The sequence below is a fragment of the Anneissia japonica genome, unplaced genomic scaffold, assembly GCF_011630105.1.
Source record: "Anneissia japonica isolate Jap-2015-1 unplaced genomic scaffold, ASM1163010v1 scaffold3474_len973312_cov172, whole genome shotgun sequence".
Classification (NCBI taxonomy): domain Eukaryota; kingdom Metazoa; phylum Echinodermata; class Crinoidea; order Comatulida; family Comatulidae; genus Anneissia; species Anneissia japonica.
The window spans coordinates 684,819-706,014 of NW_022747780.1; the positions used below are offsets into that span (position 1 = coordinate 684,819).

Sequence of the window (21,196 nt, forward strand, 5' to 3'; positions counted from 1 at the left end):
CAGAAAAACTTCCGGGGAGTGCTTAGTTGTATATAAATAGAAGGAGATGAGGTTTTTCGTATATAGTGTCAATGATGTAATTGTTATGGTATTTCCGGTACCACCGCTAATTGTAATAATTAATTGATACTTTCATTTGGAGATGGAGAATTCCTAACCGAAGAATGAGTCAATTGAAACAAATGTATACGTTAAAAACTATTCAGTGAGCGAAGTCATAATTTAACAGTTAACAATCGATGTTTTAAAATAATCATTCTTTTTTATTTGAAAATCCCTATTGAAATCGGCTTGGATTTTCAGGGTCACATACTTATGGTCACGTGATTATCGACCTAATCATCATCCAGAAAAACCGCAGCCAGATAGACACAGGCGGGCGAGGTCCAACCGCAGAGCGAGCAGCATCCAACAGGCGAGGCGAGTAAAGTGGTAGTGTGCTGCTTGGAGATAAACCCACCGAGAGAGAGCGAAGATATTGAACATTTTCAAGCTGAATGAAAATCACTATTTTAAATTTATTCAGAATTGACTCTAAATCCGTCTGTTTCATGAAAAACTTTGTATTTCTGGACGTAAAATACGATTTATTGCATAGGTTGGGCTAGCCTAGCAAGGAAGTGTTTACAGTAGTACAGAGTCACAACGGAGCGACCCCACACGAGCTGAGCAGCTAATAAAAGCCGGTCTTTCTAGGCTACACCAGGCAAGATGGATTCAGCTCTAAAATACTTGCATGTAGACCGTAACAAGGTCGCAGACCCTACTGCACAAGCAGAATGGTCTGCAAAGAAATTAGTATGGATTCCCGATGAACAAGAAGGCTTTGTTGCTGCCTCTGTAAAAAGTGAAAAAGGTGAAGAAGTTACAGTGGAATTGGAAGGAGGAAAAAGAGTGGTTGTCAATAGGGATGATATACAAAGGATGAATCCTCCTAAATTTGAAAAAGTCGAAGACATGGCGGAGTTGACATGCCTTAATGAAGCTTGTGTATTATACAATTTAAAAGATCGGTACTATTCTGGCCTAATATATGTAAGTATCTATATTTGTTACTACCATGCCTAGGTATATTTATTCTAGTTGTTTGTTTTGCCTAGCCTAAGACCTATCCCATTGTCTTGGAACAGAGGGTTGATGAGGTGAAAGTCTTTCAGAAATCACTACACATTCATTCTACAATGAATGATATTGGTTGTGGCAGCACCAGTGTTATTAAAATGTGGATAGGGCAGGGGAAGACCAAAAATATTGAACTTCAGAGGAGTTAATTAAGATACATTGATATGACTCGTCAGCCAGCCAGGGACCGTTCATATGGCCTGATTAAATTGAATGAGTTTGTGTGGGGGATGTTCCAAATGACTGGCGGGGCCAAGATTGCTAAGGGTCCCACCTCTAGAGGGTCCAGAGAAAACCCCCTGAAAGCTCGAACCCATAGTGGTGTAATTTATTTTGTAAGTTTGTACTGTTGTTACAGAAAAAGTAAAACATTTTTGAAATATAAAATGGATATGATCCTGATCTCACAAAATATGTATTTTTTTCTAGTAACTGTGTGGCACTATATTGAGCTGGAGAGAAATCCCCCATCCCCCCCACCCCAGTCATGGTGCCATCACTGGCTACATAATCTTGGGCTTTAAAATTGTTTAATATTAATTACTATATAGTTTGAAAGGATGCAATTTTCAGAAAATAGAATAAAATTCTTTTATGGCAAAAACATACCATATCTGCGCTACTAACTAACCAGTTATTCAAATACTGTACAGCATTCACAGTGTGCAAATATTTATTCAGACGTCTGAACTAATAAAAGCATCAAAATTAACATTGTGCATGTTACCGTAGTCTGTCTGCGAGCAGTGACATGAATGAGTCAACACATTCTACTACGTGTATTTCCCCACCCCCAATGCTTTGGAGTAAAAAAAACTAGAACTATATACCATTGGTTGGTTTGCTTATTTCTTCTAACATGAAGTTCACATCTTACCACAAGTACAGATGCTAAAAATCAGGGTTGCAGCTGTAGAAAACTAAGGAAGGGTGTGTAGTAGACAAGTAATAATCAAAGATGATATTGGAATTTGACCTTTGACGCAGACTTTTACTACAATTGTACTGTAGTTTGACTATTGTATTAATAGATCTATCATCTCTAAATTTGATGCCCATCATAAAATACTAATGTAACACTTCGAATAGAAGCCCAATGGGCTTAATCTTGAGAAGAAGCCCAATGCAATGGCGGATCCAGGAGGGTTCAAGCGGTTCAGACCAATCCCACTCTGTGAAGAAACGTAACAAAATACTAATGGGACCTGGCTTACAAAAGGCAGGCTAACCTAGGCCTACCTAGGAGGTTGGCAAATTAGGCTTAACCCAATAAGCCTTCAATTAAATGAATTTAACAAACACTGTTTTTGGTTCGACGAGTCGTAATAATTGTACGAAAGTGCGTTCTTCAGGCCTATCGATTCATGGAGGAAAGACTACGTATATTGCCTAGGCCCTATATCTTTTTTTTTTTCTATGTGTATCAGGCCTAAGAATGAGATCAATTAAATGAATTTAACAAACACTGTTTTTGGTTCGACGAGTCGTAATAATTGTACGAAAGTGCGTTCTTCAGGCCTATCGATTCATGGAGGAAAGACTACGTATATTGCCTAGGCCCTATATCTTTTTTTTTTTTCTCTGTGTATCAGGCCTAAGAATGAGATAAAATTACCTGACCTTTTTCAAGAGAGAGAAAACCTTGAATTTTGAACTTAAAAAAGGTCATTAAAAGACACCTTAGAAGTCGGGAAAGCTCATTTCCGGCCATCTAGGAATCATAATTTTCGGAACCCCCCCTCCCCCTTTTCTTTTTTGGTTTTTTTGGGAACTTTCTGAACCCCCTCTTTGAAATCCTGGGTCTGCCCCTGCCCTGTGGGCTTAATCTTGAGGAGCAGAACTCAAAGTGAAGCCCTCCTCTTTGTTTTCAAAGGTAGCCTTGAAAAGAAGCCCATCTCCTTCAAAGAAACAGAATAAATTAAAAACATGCTTGGTTTATATAAAGTAGTTTAAGTGATTGAAAATTAAAAACATGTTTGGTTTATATAAAGTAGTTTAAGTGATTGAATGCCGGTTAATACACTCTGTGATACAGATTGATGTTACATCGGCCGTATTTATAGTTTTATAAATAATTCCCAAAATTTACAGCATTAATTTTAAAAAGAAGTCCCCTCATTACTTTGCAAAAATAGCCTTGAAATAAAAAAAAATAAATAAATAAATAGCCCATGAAATTCGGAAAGAAATAGATCGGCAAAAATTTGCCGACCTTAAATTTTCTGAGGTCGGCAGTCTCAGGCAATTTTTGGCTATTGGAAGTTTTACAGTATATCAACTTGAGGTATACACTAAAGTTCAGAAGCTAATTCTTCCTGAACCAATAACTTGCTAAAATACTATATACCCTGGAATTTATGAACACCAAAACATGATGACGTTCATGGCAGGGACACCTGTCTTCACTGTGGCACACTTTCAATTGATGACAGAGTGAATTGAAATCTTGATGACGGGGATGACTTGAAATCCTGATGAGTGAGTCTGTTGAAACCTTACTGATGGAAATATCTGGAATTTTTAAAACGTAATTAAACTATAAAAGGACATTGATAATTAGCCAATTAATTTAATATTTTTGTTAATCCTGTTCAATAAAAAGCAATGGTGGTATATTTCTAAAAAGAATTCAGTCCTTACAAGGGTTGTAGCTGTAGAAAACTAAGGGTGTGGGTGATATACATCTCAAGGGCTGATCCAGAAATGTCTGAAAAGGGGACTGAAAGTGTTCCGGTTGAGATTATACTACCTTAGGGATTTTGAGGGTTTGGTGTTCTAAACGCCCGGAAATAACCTGAGGCGCTTTGGGCAATCAATTTCTTTCTTTTTCTTTCTTTCTTTTGTTTTTTTGCTTTCCATAAATCTTCCCCTGCATTTTAAGGGTGTTTACTATAGGTGATAACATTAGTAAAATCTAAATAATAAGAGTGGATTTTAAGGATGGAAAAGTGGGTTAATAAGGTTGGGTGAAGGGCCATGAAATTAGCTTTAGTTAGACAGGGTGGGAAACTTCAAAGCTGGGTGGATCCGCCCATTGTAACTACATCCCTGCTAACAGTAACATAACAGTACTTGGTGGCTTTTTACTAAGGAGAAACCAAGATACTTTTATTTCGAAAAGCAAAGGGCACTTTTCAAACTTACTAGTAGTAGAGTTGATTAGCTTACTGGTTAAGCTGCTTCCCTTCTAATTCCAGGGTCCTGGGTTCAAATCCTGTAATCAACATGACTTTTTCTTGCTATAAAAAAAAACCACCACTCCCTAAGCTTCATAAAGAGATTTCGCTGATAAAAGCATCACATTATTTCATTTATTTAAGAGGGCCCCCGAATATCAGCCGACCTTCTAGGATATGGATCACCTTGATAAATATGGTTTTTAAAAAATGGTTAAAAAAACCCCCCATGGATTTTAGCCCTAGTGGTTACCATTATACAAACACAATTTTTTAGCATAAATCAAGATTTTAGGTTTTCAAAAGAGCAGCTACTTTTGTTGTATGGAAATCCGGATTCTTAAAACAAAATTAGACATTACAAATAAATGGATAAGAAAATAATTTTGTTTTTGAAACTGATATGAATACGATAAAGGAAAGTTAATTTACAAAAGTATAATTAACAGTTTGATGAAAAGAATGATGAAGAAAAAAATCTCAGCCATATGTTGAAGGAAGATGATTTATGGACATGCACCAAACTCATATTTTGCCTGACCTTACACCAGCTATGCCAACACAAAATCTAGAGCACAGGTAGCTCGGAATGTGCTTGATTTCGCCAACTGTTGCATACTAACAAACAATACTCCGCCCAATGGCTTATTTGTTATGCACTGTTAACTTTTCAAAGCCATAGCCTTGTATGGCCTACGGATCAAATCCTGGTTGTTATCTAGATTTTGCACTTGCTTAGGGAGTCCAAAAGATATTACAGTAATTCTCTCTCTCTCTCTCTCTTACACCATGCACTCACCCTTAACTATGTTCACTCGACTGGAACAGATTCAATTCCTTCAATAAAAGCGAGAACAATTACTTCTTTGTGCTTTTTTTTGGGAAGGGAATTTTAAGAGGAGGAGAATTTGATTTTGAAAAGAGACAATGTAAATCATTGATAATCTGGGCAGCATATTTTTGTACCTGAATAATTGTTGGTGACACTAATTGGTTCATTACTGATGATGATTCTATAACACCACCATATATGTAGGTGTAAATTGTATCACTAATATGACATAGTGATTATTAAACGCACAAAACATGATTATAAAAGCAATTGTTAATAAATTTTGCTATAAAGATTATTGTTATATTTTCAGTTACAATTTTTTTCTTGTTAATTTTCTTTGAATTGTTAGTAAAATATTTTTAAATTGATTAAAATTATGTAAGTACTCCAGCCATTTGGAATGAAATCAGGGTCATTGTGTGTGTAATCACTGCTTTTTTGTGGGTTGGGTGATAATGAAAATAATTCCCTTACTATATAATTTAATAAACAATAGATAAATCGTCTAGAGGTAAGAGAATAACCCATATCTCAGAGCATCATTGTGCTGAATTACGTATGGGGATGGTCAGTGACTACCTCAGCCGCCGTAAAGAGGCGCTTAGACTAGTAGCTACAACATGTTCTAGAATTTAGTAAACATGAGTGAAGAGAAATTAAATATGTTAATATATTTGTAATACCATCTGAAATTTTTAAAGTTTTTGGTATACAATACAAAAAAAATGATTTGATTTTCTTTTTTTGTAGACATATTCTGGATTGTTTTGTGTGGTGGTGAACCCATACAGGAACCTACCGATATACACAGAAAAAGTAATTCAATTGTACAAGGGCAAGAAACGTCATGAGGTTCCCCCGCACATCTACGCCATCACAGACACTGCATATAGAAGCATGTTGCAAGGTATTGTCAACATTCTTTTTGTCAATTTTAAAGGAATTTTTAATTTTTTAATTTTTTTTAACACATTCTGAATGCTTAAGGTGTGGCATTTTGATAAATAAAAAATGTGAAAAGTTTTAATGTAAATAGACTTTACAGGATGATTTCATTAATCATCCGTGCATCCCAGGTAAAATGTAAATATTCTGAAATCTGCATGCTGGGATTGGCCATTTTACACAGTGTGACAGTCACCTAAAATGCAAACAGTAATTGGAGCCATATAGCTTGGTGGCTAGGATACACTTTTTAATCTCATTGTCTTGGGTCCAAATCATGTAAGGCTCAAGAAACTAAAATGACTTCACTCATTATTCAATTAATTTAAGAGGACCTCCAAATATTATTCAAGTGACACTGTGGATGGATGTAGTTTGAAGGATCACCCTATAATGTTTTAGAAATTCACCGACTTTTTAATATATTGAATATTTTAATTAAACAGGCCCTGGGCTTTCCTGGTATACAGGTAGTGTTAACTAGCAACACAGATGTTCCGAGTTCGGGAACAAATAAAATGAAAACTTCATTGCCCGTTGGTCTAGTGAAAAAATATATGCCATTCTTAACATAGACTTAGCCTAATTAGTGATAATACTCTAAAATTTCCAGTGATCTAGTAGGATACCATTGAAGAAACAGTAGTTTTCCATGATAAATATGGTTATGACAAGACATGAATAATAATAACGGTGATGTACTGTAAATATTAAACAAATATCACACTACATAATACATAAATTAGTAGTATATTGTAGTAAAATTCATTGCTAATGGTATGTCTGTGATCATGGGTAATGTAAGTGTAGTACTACAATAGTTGCAAACAATTTTTAGTAAAATGTACTGTAATCCTCACTGGAATTTCACTCTGTTAATTTTTTTTTGTTCAATAGGCCCTATTTAGGATATACCTGTAGACCTACTTGATTTTTTAACCCCTCCCCAAAATATAGTGTTTTGTACATTACTCAAAGGACCTATTGTTAGTGACAGCTGTTAGAAAATGTTCTGTTCAGAGTTTCTAATATCCATATAATTTTTAAATATTCAAAATCCAAGGCCTACTGTAGATGACATAATTTGCACATTAATGATCTAGCTACTCTAAACGTGAATCGTATCTTGCCTGTTTTAGGTTACTGTACAGTATGTCAGTACGTGACCATTTTGCTATAACACGCCTTTTAAAGGGACACTGTTCTTGGTTCTAAACACATTGACTGCGGAGACCCTTTTGTTTTTAGGTTCCTTCCCATTTTTATTGCAAGTGTGAGTTTTCTCGTCCGGTTTTTACATGGGTTGGTATATGTTCAGATTACGCCCCCACTCATGCAATCAAGTGCACTGCCGGCAACATTAAACACAACGACATAACACATTATTTGTACGTTATCGTCTAGGTGTATCTTTCCCCAACCTATCAGCTGTTGTTTAATCTCTGATTCTACAATACAATAAAGTAATAAATGCTAGATAAGAATGTTAGCCCGGTTTTGATGAATATATTCGTCCCAAGTGCGCTTAGCAACAACCTGTGGGATGAGCATACTCGTTGCTGAGGTTGTTCTACCAGGAAGACACTCATTCACTTCAGTTGAAATTATAAAATAATTTGATCTTCAAATCATTAAATGACTGAAATTAATTTCAAGTTAATTTTTTTTTGTCAAGAAGATGGTCAGTGAATATTATTAAGAGTTTCCTTTAACGTCCTATCATTATCATCATAGGCTGGCTGCTTGGATGTTGTTGATTCTTGAGTGAATGTGAGTCATAAAACGTTTCCATAGATAAACATTTATCAAAGCAAAATCGAAATAGCATCCCTTTTGTGGTGGACCAATAGCTTTGGGAAGACCTCTGTGGTTAGGATCTTTACTGTATTGTTTATCTCCAGTCTAGTCTGGTGTTAATGACCTGTACAGATTCAACAGTATAGAGTATAGAGTTCAGTAAGATACTCATCCGAAACTAAATTTTCAACATGAATAAGTATGTTTTATACAGTACTTAAAACTCAATACAATGATTTACCACATATAAATTGCCCTATTTAATTTTTCAATTAATTTAGCTCATGACCTTCAGTTACTGTACAAGTGAAATGAGTAAAGCTAAGACTCTTTTTATACCTTGTTTTACAAACTTATTTTTTTTAGACATCGTCAGAGGAGGGCAGAAAAAAATATAAAAATTATTTTTTTTCCTTATTTTTTAAATAGCAAATAGTTTTACCAAAAACATCCAGACGGAGGAAAAAGTAAAAAAATGAAATTTTATTGGCGAATATTGTGAACAGTATGCTAATGGGATGGTTAAAATAAATACTTTAAATAATTAGGAAGGTTTACATCTTATTTTTTTAGATTTCAATTCAATGGTGGTCATAATATGAATTTTTTTTTTAATTTAACATTTTTTTTCCCCTGGAAATTTCTATTTTTTCATGGGGGCGGGTGTGCTAATTGGCCAAAAATTAAATTTCATTTTTATTCAAAATCATCATTATTAGTGGGTGGCAGGTTTGCTAAACAGGGTATAAAAAAAGTCTTGTCTAAACTCCCATTGGTGATCCATATCCCACTATTTGTCAAATGTAAATGATTTCAGTAGCAACCATGTTCTCATTTGTTACCACTTATGAGTACAACAACCACTTGACTCAAAAGATAAACAGTTGAAGTTGCTAAATTATACAGAGCTACATTTCCAGCAGAACATTTCCTCCTAGTTAGGAGAATGTAACCTTAATAAATTATCTCATCAATACTTATTATTGTGGGATAGTATTATTACCCTTAGGTTTACACTAGTAATATCCCATAGGGTGATACAGTAGTACTATTATCCTCTGGGATAGTACTATTAACCATAGGGTAATAGTACTATCCCATAGGATGATAGTTCTATTACTCTATGGCATAGTAGGCCTACTTTTTTGCCCCTCCATGCGATGTGCAATCTCTGATTGCTATGTACAGTAATTTATGACACGCACAAACTTTAAAAGAGGTGCAACCTTTACGATGCTGAAAGAGATTGACCCTTTAATCGTCTAGGCCTACTCGGTGTGTATGATCTTCATTACTTTTTTTAGGTCTCGTAGAATCTATTAGAATCTACTATATGTATGAGGTATCGAACAAATATTTGACTGCTCTAGATTCGGAGAACGGTGAAATCTATAGCCCCTCTGTGATGTGGAGACCGTAGCTTACCTGTCCGAGGGCCGGCCCTCGGGAAACAAGCTATGGTCTCCATATCACCGGGAGCCAATAGATTCCACCATTCCCCTCATGAGCAGTAAATATTTGCATAATATATGAAGTCATGAGATTTGTATAAATATTTAAAGTTGGAAATTACCGTAAATTTTATTTTACATCTTTATTTGATGATGGGATAAAAATCAGTGAGGATAAAATTTTATTTGAAATATGTGAGGTAGTGATTGCCATATGGGCAATATGGGCATATCACATTTATTTGTCACATAAAATTTAATAGAGATTACGATGTCAAAATATGGAAGTCTGATCAGACAACTTAAGACTCAGTCCAAACTATCATTGACAAATAAAGATTTTCTATGCCCATATATAGTCATGATATACCTATATATGGTCATGATGTGATGTCACATGTTTCTTTCAAACAATTTTGATAATCTGTACAGTGCTTTATAACTCATAAACCATAGAAACAGAAACCATAGAAACATGAAAGCAGACACTAAATGGAAATGATGATGAAGGTTTTTCTTTTGGAAGATGAATTGCTTTTAATTTTTTAATCCCAAGTGGTATAAAGCTGGGAATTTTTTTACTCAAAGTTTTAGCTTGGATTACTTAGGAATCCTATATAGTCTACAACAGGCTCTACAACTCTTCTGGAGCTAGGCTGTTGAAGGCAGGTGGCCTTGAGGAATTCAGAATGAGATCAATGCACGCCCACTTGATGTACCAAGTTTTGTAGGCAATGGAAGTAGTTTGGCTCCAAGTTCACTGCTGATTTCCCCTCTCTGCAGCGTATCTCAGTGGTTGCTATGTGCTTCCAGTCGGTGTATGGTGACACACTCAAGGTCAAAGGCTATATTGACTGTTTCATTGGAATTCCTCTTTACCATATTTGGAAAGAATCCTGAACCATTTGCAATGTTGTGGTGGAATCAGAAACTCTGTAAATTCTTTACCCATTATATGTTCCAAATATTCAGTGAACTTCATCAAAAGGTGGACTGCAGTACTATGTTTGGTTGATATTTTCAAGGATATTATAACATAAATTTTGTATGTACCCTGTGAAATTATGTAGAGTTTAATTTTGTTGATCAGAGTTTTGATGATGAACTATTGTGATATTTATTATTATGATTTTATACTATATTTTAATTCTTGCAGGGAAATATTAAACTGTAAATATTGTAATGAGAAAGCCCCTAAATATATCAGAACAAAAGAAAGTCAATAAGATAAGGATTATCTCAAAATGTGATTACTTGTAAATTGTCTGTTTTGACACTTGTTTATTTATATAAATCTACAAGTGGTTGATTCGTATTTGCAATGAGTATGAATATAAACAACCTTTAAAAATTGAAACAAATTGAGCTAAGAATTAAATTAATCATCGTTTGATTTGCTATCAGATAATAAAAATGACTTTCCTGGAATGTCAATCAAACTTAACATTTGACCAATAAGAACATATCCCATGAGAAAATGTTTACGCTTTTTGTGATACCTTAGCAACAATATCCAAGGGGCGGGATTAGCAGAAATATCCATTCGGTTGATTATTCCTCTAAGCCCCACCCACTTTGAAGTTGGTCCTACTGCAGGCTATGAGACATTAAACGGTATAAACGTGCATATTCCTGGCTTTTAAATAATATGTTCTGGGGCGGGTTGCTATAGAACGGTCTTAACTGGTAGTCTTAAATCCTCGGCTTTATCACTTACACGGTCTTACTAAAGTCATTTCTCTAAGACCATTGCTATAAAACAGTCTTCCCTAAGACCGCTTTGAGTATTGAAACGTAAACAAGCACTTCCTGGTAACATAAAATTGAGGGCGACATGTTGCGGGCTCGACACACGCAAGTGTGTCGCAATGAATGTAAATAAACGTAGACCTATTTTTACAGATGCTGTGAAACGTGTGCGGAATATTTGTCGTTCGATTCTCTGACTTTGACGATCTACGCGTTGGTCTTGCCATTGCACTATTGAATTAATCAGCAGAACGCCATGATGAAGATGATTTAAGACTATTGTAAGCCTCACTCCGAGTAGGCTTTAAAAGTTAAGATGGCTAACTAGTTAGACCATGGTATGGCAATGGTCTATTATCATAGACCGTAGTGACGTCGCGATTATAGCCAGCTAACCGTTAAGACCGTCTAAAGAACGCATACAGCAATCCGCCCCAGATTTCTCAAATGTAAAGTGTTGATTGGCGCTCTTTGGAAACCCTGATCAAAACATGTTTCTTCTTCACTGGGGCTAATGCTGTGCATACATTTATACAATTAAATCTTAAAAATATAAAATATAATCTATGATCATAAAATATAGAAATAGGCCTAAGTAAAATTTAAAAAAAATATTTGCCCTACAGTAGTGGGTGTATGTGGTGGTTAGTGTATAACTTAGACAATAGCTTCTATTGTATTTGTACAGTAGAAAGTTCAATGACAGACCTACAGGATGTGGAGACTATGATAACCTCCAGAAAGTAATAATAGTCTGTAGGCACGGAAGTAGGCTACAGTACTTGAAAGCTGTTCCACCATACAGCACGATCAAGGGGTTGAGTCTGGCTAGGCCAAGAAAAACTGGCTTCATATTTATATACCAAAATTGGTATCATATTTATTGCTAATTGAAACTTCATGTACTGTAAATCATGGATCCTATCAGTTGTTTTTTAAAATTAAAAAAAAATATATTTTTTGGAAAATTGATGAAATAATGAACATTTATGAACCCAACGTTCATTAGAGGGTTTCTTTTCTGCGAGTTGCGAGTTACAAGTTGGAAAATGGGCTTTCAGAGTTAGATAATGCAAGTTGCGAGTTGGAAAATACGAGTTACATAATTCGAGTGGCGAGATGGAAAATGTGAGTTATGAGTTTTCCAACTTGCAACTTGCGTTTTCCTACTCGCAAATCATGTTTTCCTACTTGCAAATCGTATTTTCGAACTTGCAAATCACATTTTCTAACTCAACTCGCACTGAAGTGACACTCGTTCATATGTACACCGTATTTCTTCTACCTGTATATAATTTTACACAGGATCTGTGATTTTGCTGAGAACTTTTATCTACAGACTTGACCTCATTGTTAATCTTTTATGAGAATCAATTAAAAATTATTTTATTGATTGATTTCATTAAAAAGAATGCCAAAACAAAATTTGCATTTTGGATTTTATGATGAATCTTGAAAAAGGATCTCTAAAAAAAAACACGTTAAAATGCATGCTTGAGTAGTATTGTGAAACAGTTCTAAGGCCTGTACAAATGACAGTTACAAAGAATAGGTACCTTTTATCTCGGTAATGGTGAGTGTCCCTATAGTAGCTGTTGCCGCCTTAACCTTCTTTATCATACCGAGATGGCGTACAGTACCGTACCTCTAGACACATCCTATGCAACAGTTTTAACTACTAGAGGAATAATTAAGGAATTTCCTAGTGATATTGGAGACATTTCAAGGGTGATGTTTATTAAAAGTAAAAGTAGTAAATATAGGGAGACCAACTGCTGTGCAGTAGAACCCTTTTCTTTGCAGCTTCTTAAGGGGACATTTTTTGACCATAAAACAAGGAAAAGCATATCTTTTAACACCATAGGCAACCCCTATTCAAGGGACAACCCTATTATGGGGACCCTTGTTTTGGTTCCAAGGGTGTCCTTTATTTGGGGTTGTACTGTATTGAAAGGTGGCCGTAAATCGTTAAACCTATTATATACTAACAATTTTCGAGTTCTTCGCCCCCTCTGAGTTTATACTGGACATTGAAATCACCCTGGACAGTGAAATGAATACAATATTGTACAACCCACACACATTAACACTTACTCTATACAGGTGTCCAGTTTACCTTACTTCCTTTTATAGCTCAATAGAGAGAGGCATTATGTTGTGTTATGTGGGTGTTTTGACCCTTTATATGATAATAAAAGATAGAAGGACTGATAAATTGTAATTTGTTGCTGGGAAAAATCTTAAACTTTCTTGTGTCACTATAAACAAGGTGATTGATTAGGTGATATTCTGAACTTCATATACAGGGAAGTATTAGGTTAACGGTCATCTTCCTACCTCATCAGTTTTTATCTTTAGGGCCTACCTGGATGACCTATAACAGGAGACTGGTAATATGTCATTGTAAGCTTTGGATTTAATAGCTTAAGATATTCTGTTGTCAAAGATATAGATGCACTTTACAAATTCTATATTAAACCAATTTGAAAGTTGTGTGATAAAATTGGAATATCATGGTATTGTGAGCTGAGAAAATTTGGTTCAGGAGGTTGATAGGAGGGGGAGGGGGCAGAGGTTATGAAGAGGAAGGAAGGTGGGTTCATCTTCTACCTCATCAGTTTTTATCTTTAGTAGGGCCTACCTGGATGACCTTAACAGGAGACTGGTAATATGTCATTGTAAGCTTTGGATTTAATAGCTTAAGATATTCTGTTGTCAAGGATATAGATGCACTTTACAAATTCTATATTAAACCAATTTGAAAGTTGTGTGATAAAATTGGAATATCATGGTCTTGTGAGCTGAGAAAATTTGGTTCAGGAGGTTGATAGGGGGAGGGGGAAGAGGAAGGGAGGTGGGTTGATTTGCTCATGATTTTTGTGGGAGGGAAGAAAGAAGAGAAAAGATAGAACTGTAACAATAAGGTACAAGTAGACCAGTTTTTAAGAGTCAACTCTTTGAAATGAGGTGGTAGCTAAAGATGAATATCATTACAGTAGAACCTCCTTTTTACGTACCCCAGTTATACGAACCCTCGGTTTTACGTACGCCTTGTATCGACGATGACGTCATCAAAAACCCCGAAAATATTCAAAACAAACGGCCCTTTTCAGAGCAACCATAAGTAAAAAGACTATTAACAATAAACTATAACAGTAAACAAACCATAATGCAACGTATTTTCATTAGTTAAATAAAAGATATAAAGTGATGAATTAATACACTAGACACATGGTTTTATTTGAACACTTTATTATGACATCGTAAAGTGATGAATAACAACACTAAACACATGGTTTTATTCGTAGGCCTAGAGGCTAGGTCTAGCCTAGGCTAGGTAACATCGTTCATTCATACATACGTATATTGAGCGTCACGTATGTATTAGGTCAAAGGTTACCACAAATTTAACCCAACCTCTATTTTACGAATCCCCCGATTTACGTACGCCCTCCGGTCCCGTACCGTACGTAAAATTGAGGTTCTACTGTATTGATTTGTAGGTTTCATTTCGATTGATCTCTCATTAGCGAAAAGGGTTTATCCCCGTACTGTAGTTTAAGTTTTGACTTGGCTTTAAACTTTCATCTTTATTTTTTTTTATTCTTCCACATTTCCAAACAACTCTACACTTGTTTTTACAGCACATAGAGACTTTTTATATTTTGCACTTTATAAATTATAAACCCTTAATAACCATTATTAAATTAAAGATAACAATAAATATGGTATTCAAACCCATTCAAAATCTGTCAAAAAGATATTATAGGTCTCCAATTAAAGACTACTTTCCTGTTGTCCCAAATCAACAAATGTCTTTTATCTTTATTATTCTAATTAGAGATCAAAGCTGCTAAAGACCATGGAAATCCTGGTCCTAAACATGGTCTTTAATTGGAGGGAGACCTGTATTTTTGTGAAACATAAAAAAATATTAAGCATTTAGAAGCCAGAAAAAATTAAATTGAATTAAACTCACTGATTGTTAAAAACTGAACAAAGGGAAAAAATGGACAAAGGAATAATATATCATACAACGTACAAAGTTCTATAAAGAGTCTGTTTTGGATAAGTGGGTGTGGCAAGACCATTGTATAATAGAGCTGCCTGGCAAGTGGTTGTTTGAGGTCAACAGATGACCTCAGCCCAAGGTAGACCCACAGTAGGACAGCCAGTGATGTATGGGAATTTATCTGTTGTGGTAATAAGGTGATGATAGCCTCACTGTTGTAAACATAAATCAAGTCCTGATATTAACTGATTTTGCTAGACAAACTGATAGAATATAATACCCTTTCAATTGTTGATTTCAGCTTTCAATGTTTATTTGTACTTTTATTTTACTTTTGCTAATTATTATTTTTATATTATATAAATTTACTGTAAACTTACAGTCAATGCTGTAGCCAGGATTTTCCAAACAGTGTGGGACAATATCAGGGTGGACCCACTTTACGCATAAGTTCAATAATGTGAACCCAGTTCATGCAAAAGTATGAAAAGTGGATTCATTTTATGCCATTAGGGCATTGAACAAGTCACTACAGTATTTTGAATTTTCGTATTTTATGTTTGTTTTTTTTGTTAGAGAACCAGACCGAATTTCATTGTATGTGTATTGTACATGTATATATGACAAATAAATATATTGAGTATTGAGTATAAACCTGCATATTTGGACCCATTTAAAAAAAATGGACCCATTAGAAAATTATGTGGGACTGTCCCAACTGCCCAAATAGCTGGCTACGGCCTGTAGAGCTACTGACAAGAACATTGTTCCTATGTCCTTGAATTGTAATCTACATAACTGTTAACTGTAACAGAATGGTAATGGGTAGACAGTAGAGTACAGTTCTGTAAACTTTGAAAGACCAATAGTTTATCACATAAACAATAATTGCTAAAGTAAAACAAATACTGCATAACAAATCATAACTTAAACTTTAAAAATGGAAGTTGCTATTTTGACAATTGCACTACTATGTAAAATAACAAAAAAAACAAAAAAAAATTACAAATAAAAAAAAAAAAAAATATATTTACTTTTAGGTTTCAATCTAGCAAGTTTTTATACTTTATTGACCCTGATCATTTATCTTAATATTTATAATTACTGTATAATTTATAAATGCAGATTTTAGAATTAAATAATTGCGATGTAACATTTTGTGTCTGTTCTACATGCTGTGGTAATGTCATATGTCCCGTTTGATGTTACATGATGGTATCACGTTCTTGGCGTCTCTTGCTACCTCCAGTACATGTGTTACAACTAATAATTGAAATATTTCTAGTACAAATATTGATGAATTTTATCCCAAGTTTTTTCTATGAAAAAATTGGTAGAGTCACCTGTCATTATGTAGTGTAGTACAGTACAGTACAGTACCTGCATAATTAATTGAACGATGTCAATTGTACAATTAGGTATAGAGTTCTATGTTGCTACGTCAGGGTACCACATGACACCGTTTCGTTACTAAGCAACCATCTACCGAGCAGTTGTTTCAACTGAGTACCTCCGGGTCTAGCCACTCAGTTTATGATTTTTTTGATACTGATGTAGAGCATAATAGTAGTTACCAATTAAAAACCTAATAAAAACACACAAAAAATGTAGTTATTAGAGGAAATAATACATTCTAAATTATGATTGGATTATTTTTATGTGTATTTTATTGTCAAAGATTACAGTGCACAAATAAAATATACAATTTAAATTTAGGATAAAAGGTTAATATTGTTTCATAAAGCTATGGATATTACAGTGTTGCTGTGTAGGCTCTATGTCGGTTTGGCCGCTTTAGGTAGATTGGCTTAATAATACTTGGTGTTGTGATGTCACCAATGTACGAACTCTATAATGTTGTGATATAATTTATCACATAGTACATCTGTTGATGCTAAGCATATTATGGTAAGATCACTTGTCCTGAGTACACATTTTGCCTCCTCTCCAGGTACTGAGTGCTTCCTTGTGTTTATTCAGGCCTGTAGAGCCAGTAGCAACTCCCAGCATCATAAGAACATGCTTTCATTTGTGGGAATTTATTCAAGACTGTACTCAGTAGCAAATTGGTGTAACAGTATGTTATTGGTTGAGTAATTGGATCAGTAAACGCCGTAATTATTCTACTGCCTGTAATCATTCATGTACTAGTAATACTAAGTATTTCCGCAGTAAACCCAATTGGGGAAAAAAAATTGTATGAATATGGAAGGAGGAAGCCTTTTTTCAGATTAAATGGCAATTGCAGGAGGTTAAACGATTAAACGTTTAAAAACAACAAAACATTTGGTCCTAGCTTAGAGAAACAAGGCATGCTAACCTGCCTAGGTAGTTAGATCGGACTAGACCCCTTGTTTTTTGGGCTCTTTTCACAAATTTACAAACCACCCCCCTTCCCTGCTTCAAATTCTGGATCCACCCCTAAGTCGTATTGCTTGGTAATTAAATTGTTTTGGTTCCAGGGGCTGATGATGAGCCGATATACATTATAGAAAAATTAAGTGGACTAGGTCTATAATCAAGCACGGTAAAGATTTAAAAGTTAACACAGAGGTTCAGTCATGTGAGCTTAGCTCAAGAGGTTTGGATAAATACCGGTATGGCTTAACCCGTTCCCTCCTTAAACATCATAGCACGCTGAACACAAATGGTTTCCATACATCACTTTTAATCTGAAGACACAAGAAGTATTAGTATTTTATTCAAATTTATGTAACTATATGGAAATGACATTGAATTGTATGTGGTTATGATGAATGATGCGTCAGCGCTGATTCATAGGGTATTCACTCATATAAATTTGTTAATCTGTCTCTAGTTACTTCTGGAATCATCAGACTTCAATTGTAAACTCATGCAATCATAATTACAAGGCTAAGTTTTTGCTATTTACTGTAGGCCAAGAATACCACAGGTATTCAATATTCCTAAAAAGAAAAACAGTGAATGCTGGATGTAGCTGGACATATTTTTGTCTGTCAGACCTAAAGCCCTATACACACTATCACATTTTATTTGACAAAAAAACTGTTGTATGCCCATATATAGTCATGATGTTGCTGTATATGGTCATGATGTGATGTCATCATGACCATATTTAGGCATGTCTGCTTTTGTCAAATAAAATTTGATAGCCTGGACAGGGTTTAACAATGTTTGATCAGATATCTGATAAACAAATTTTGTGTCTTTCCATGTCTGCATTTCATAGGTTTGAATAAAATATTGTCAGGGTCTCAGACTAATGCTTAACTTTAAGTAGTTGTTATGAGGAAGGATTGTAGCGGCATATTCAGGATTTGAACCCGACACTAGAATTAAAGGTGGCTGCTATACTACTAAACCATCTCTATAGTTTTGTACTAATTTTCAGTTTTTTTTTAATGTGTGAGTAATATTTTCATTTCACGTCATTCAAAAAGTAACAAATCCACAATGATTAGACCATAATTATTAATTGTGTGGATTTTTTTTATTGCACTTTTATTTTCCCCTCGGAATTTAAAATCTTGCTTAATTGAATAGCATAATCATAGTATTTTTTTTTTTTTTGTAATTTTCATACCTCTATTTAAAGTGTGTAGAATCAGTGATACAAAAAACACTTCACCTGACGATAGCTAATAGCCAAAATACATGCCTTCTTTTTTTTTCTCAAAAAAAAAAATAGAATTATTTTACAAGTATAATGTCCTGAACACTTGCTGTTTCACTCCACAATGTTCTCTGCTAATATTAATATTATGCTCATTGCAACCAAGCTCGCCATTTTCTATCCAGCACCTTTTGAAATATTCTATTCATTGACTATCCAGTACCTTTTTAATAATAATATTCAGTGATTTCATGATGGTTTTTCATTGTTTCTCATACTGTATATATATATTCAAGGTCATATTATATTAATATGATATGAATACTATAAACAGTTCTGGGACATATTCAAATGCAGCCATATTTTAACATACTGTACATCAATAGATGTGTGAAAAGTTTCATAAATTACTATGGTCATACTCTTTGTGGTTGGCAACCAAATAGCTGATCTATGCAACCCAAATACCTGAGGTGTCCCCTAGTGTGACGAGTAATTCCGAGCTGTCTTGCTATCAGCATTACCTCCCACAAACTGGCCTCTCAGACAGTGCTATTTGGCAGCTATTTATAGCATTTATAAAGGTTTCAGTAATTACTAAGAATCACAATCTAAAGTACAAGGCAAAGAATAAGGTACACAAAAAAATATGTTGTTACAGTGTTATAAACTATTGGAAACCTTGTATAGAATTAGTACTGTAAATTATTTCTACATGATATATTTATTACAGTTAAATGATGCAAAGATTTTTTTGTCAATTGGAGTCTTTGGTGTTTAATTCAATCTTAAAAAGGTGATTTATAATTAATAATGGTAGTGTTCTGAAGAAGAAATAATTATTAAGATCAAAACCTGTCTATGAAAGGTTTCAATTCAATTAACTACTTATGGCATACCACTAATGCTTTTGTATGGCGCATAGACCCGTCTATTGTCCCTCTGTTGCAATTGACTTGAAGCTGTGGAATTTTGTTTATAATCTAAATTGTCACAAAAGAAGCTTCTAGTAGATTAGTTTACAGATCATAAGAATATGCTTCATATACTAATTGGATATTCCACAGATAAATACAAACATGCACAAATGATAACTTCTTTGGAGACACTCATGTATGAAAATTAACCTTGTATCCAATGATGGGTACATTTCATAACAGTAGGCTCCTTATTATAGAATCTTTAAATTGGTCCTCTGGTGTTTTCATTGGTGAATTCACCTGTAGATCACCTCTTGTGTTTGCCCTACTGTCTTCCCTGTATAAATCATTGATTGTTTTGGTTGTATTTTCTTGAATTATTCCAGTTGTTAAACACAGTTGAGGTAGCCTAACAAATACATGCTGATCCTACAATGCTCTTAAACTTAATTCAAGCAAAATGTATCTGTTTTGACAATAAAGAACAGGTAATTAATTAGTAGAAGTAGGACAAGATGAAGAAAGCAAAGCCTGTCCAGGGTAGGCCATACAAGGTTAATAAAATAATCTGGGGTTTCCATGCTTTTTAGCAGCGTCTGTCTCTAGAATAATAAAGATAAAAACATTTGTTAGTTCGGGACCACAGAAAAGTAGTCTTTAATTAATTGGAGATGGTCTTTAATTGGAGATGGTCTTTAATTGGAGGTGGTCTTTTATTGGAGGTGGTCTTTAATTTGAGTGGTCTTTAATTGGAGGTGGTCTTTAATTTGAGTGGTCTTTAATTGGAGGTGGTCTTTAATTTGAGTGGTCTTTAATTGGAGGAGGTCTTTAATTTGCGTGCTCTTTAATTTGAGTGGTCTTTAATTTGAGTGGTCTTAATTGGAGGTGGTCTTTAATTGGAGGTGGTCTTTAATTTGAGTGCTCTTTAATTTGAGTGGTCTTTAATTTGAGTGGTCTTAATTGGAGGTGGTCTTTAATTGGAGGTGGTCTTTAATTTGAGTGGTCTTTAATTGGAGGTGGTCTTTAATTTGAGTGGTCTTTAATTTGAGGTGGTCTTTAATTTGAGTGGTCTTTTATTGGAGGTGGTCTTTAATTTGAGTGGTCTTTAATTGGAGGTGGTCTTTAATTGACATCTAGATGTGTATGGAGGAGGTCTTTAATTTGAGTGGTCTTTAATTTGAGTGGTCTTTAATTTGAGTGGTCTTTTATTGGAGGTGGTCTTTAATTTGAGGTGGTATTTATTTGGAAGTGGTCTTTAATTGGAGGTGGTCTTTAATTGGAGGTGGTCTTTAATTTGAGTGGTCTTTAATTTGAGTGGTCTTTAATTGGAGGTGGTCTTTTATTGGAGGTGGTCTTTAATTTGAGTGGTCTTTAATTGGAGGTGGTCTTTAATTGGAGGAGGTCTTTAATTTGCGTGCTCTTTAATTTGAGTGGTCTTTAATTTGAGTGGTCTTAATTGGAGGTGGTCTTTAATTGGAGGTGGTCTTTAATTTGAGTGGTCTTTAATTGGAGGTGGTCTTTAATTTGAGTGGTCTTTAATTGGATTAACTAAACGTTTGATGTTTACTGTCTTCACGATCACTAGGCCTAGGCC

At 34.6% G+C, this 21,196-nt stretch overlaps 1 protein-coding gene across 5 annotated transcripts in view; it reads left to right on the top strand.

Annotated features, from left to right (window-relative positions):
• Nucleotides 1-359: 359 nt before the first annotated feature.
• The window catches only part of LOC117120580 (myosin-10-like), an 80,542-nt gene continuing 59,705 nt past the window's right edge, over nt 360-21,196 (top strand). For all 5 annotated transcript variants that reach the window (XM_033265606.1, XM_033265609.1, XM_033265607.1 and 2 more), the window contains exons 1-2: nt 360-1,035; nt 5,884-6,040. In XM_033265606.1, the coding sequence (XP_033121497.1) occupies nt 712-1,035; nt 5,884-6,040 (481 nt within the window). In that variant the 5' untranslated portion in view covers nt 360-711. The remainder of the gene's footprint in view (nt 1,036-5,883; nt 6,041-21,196) is intronic.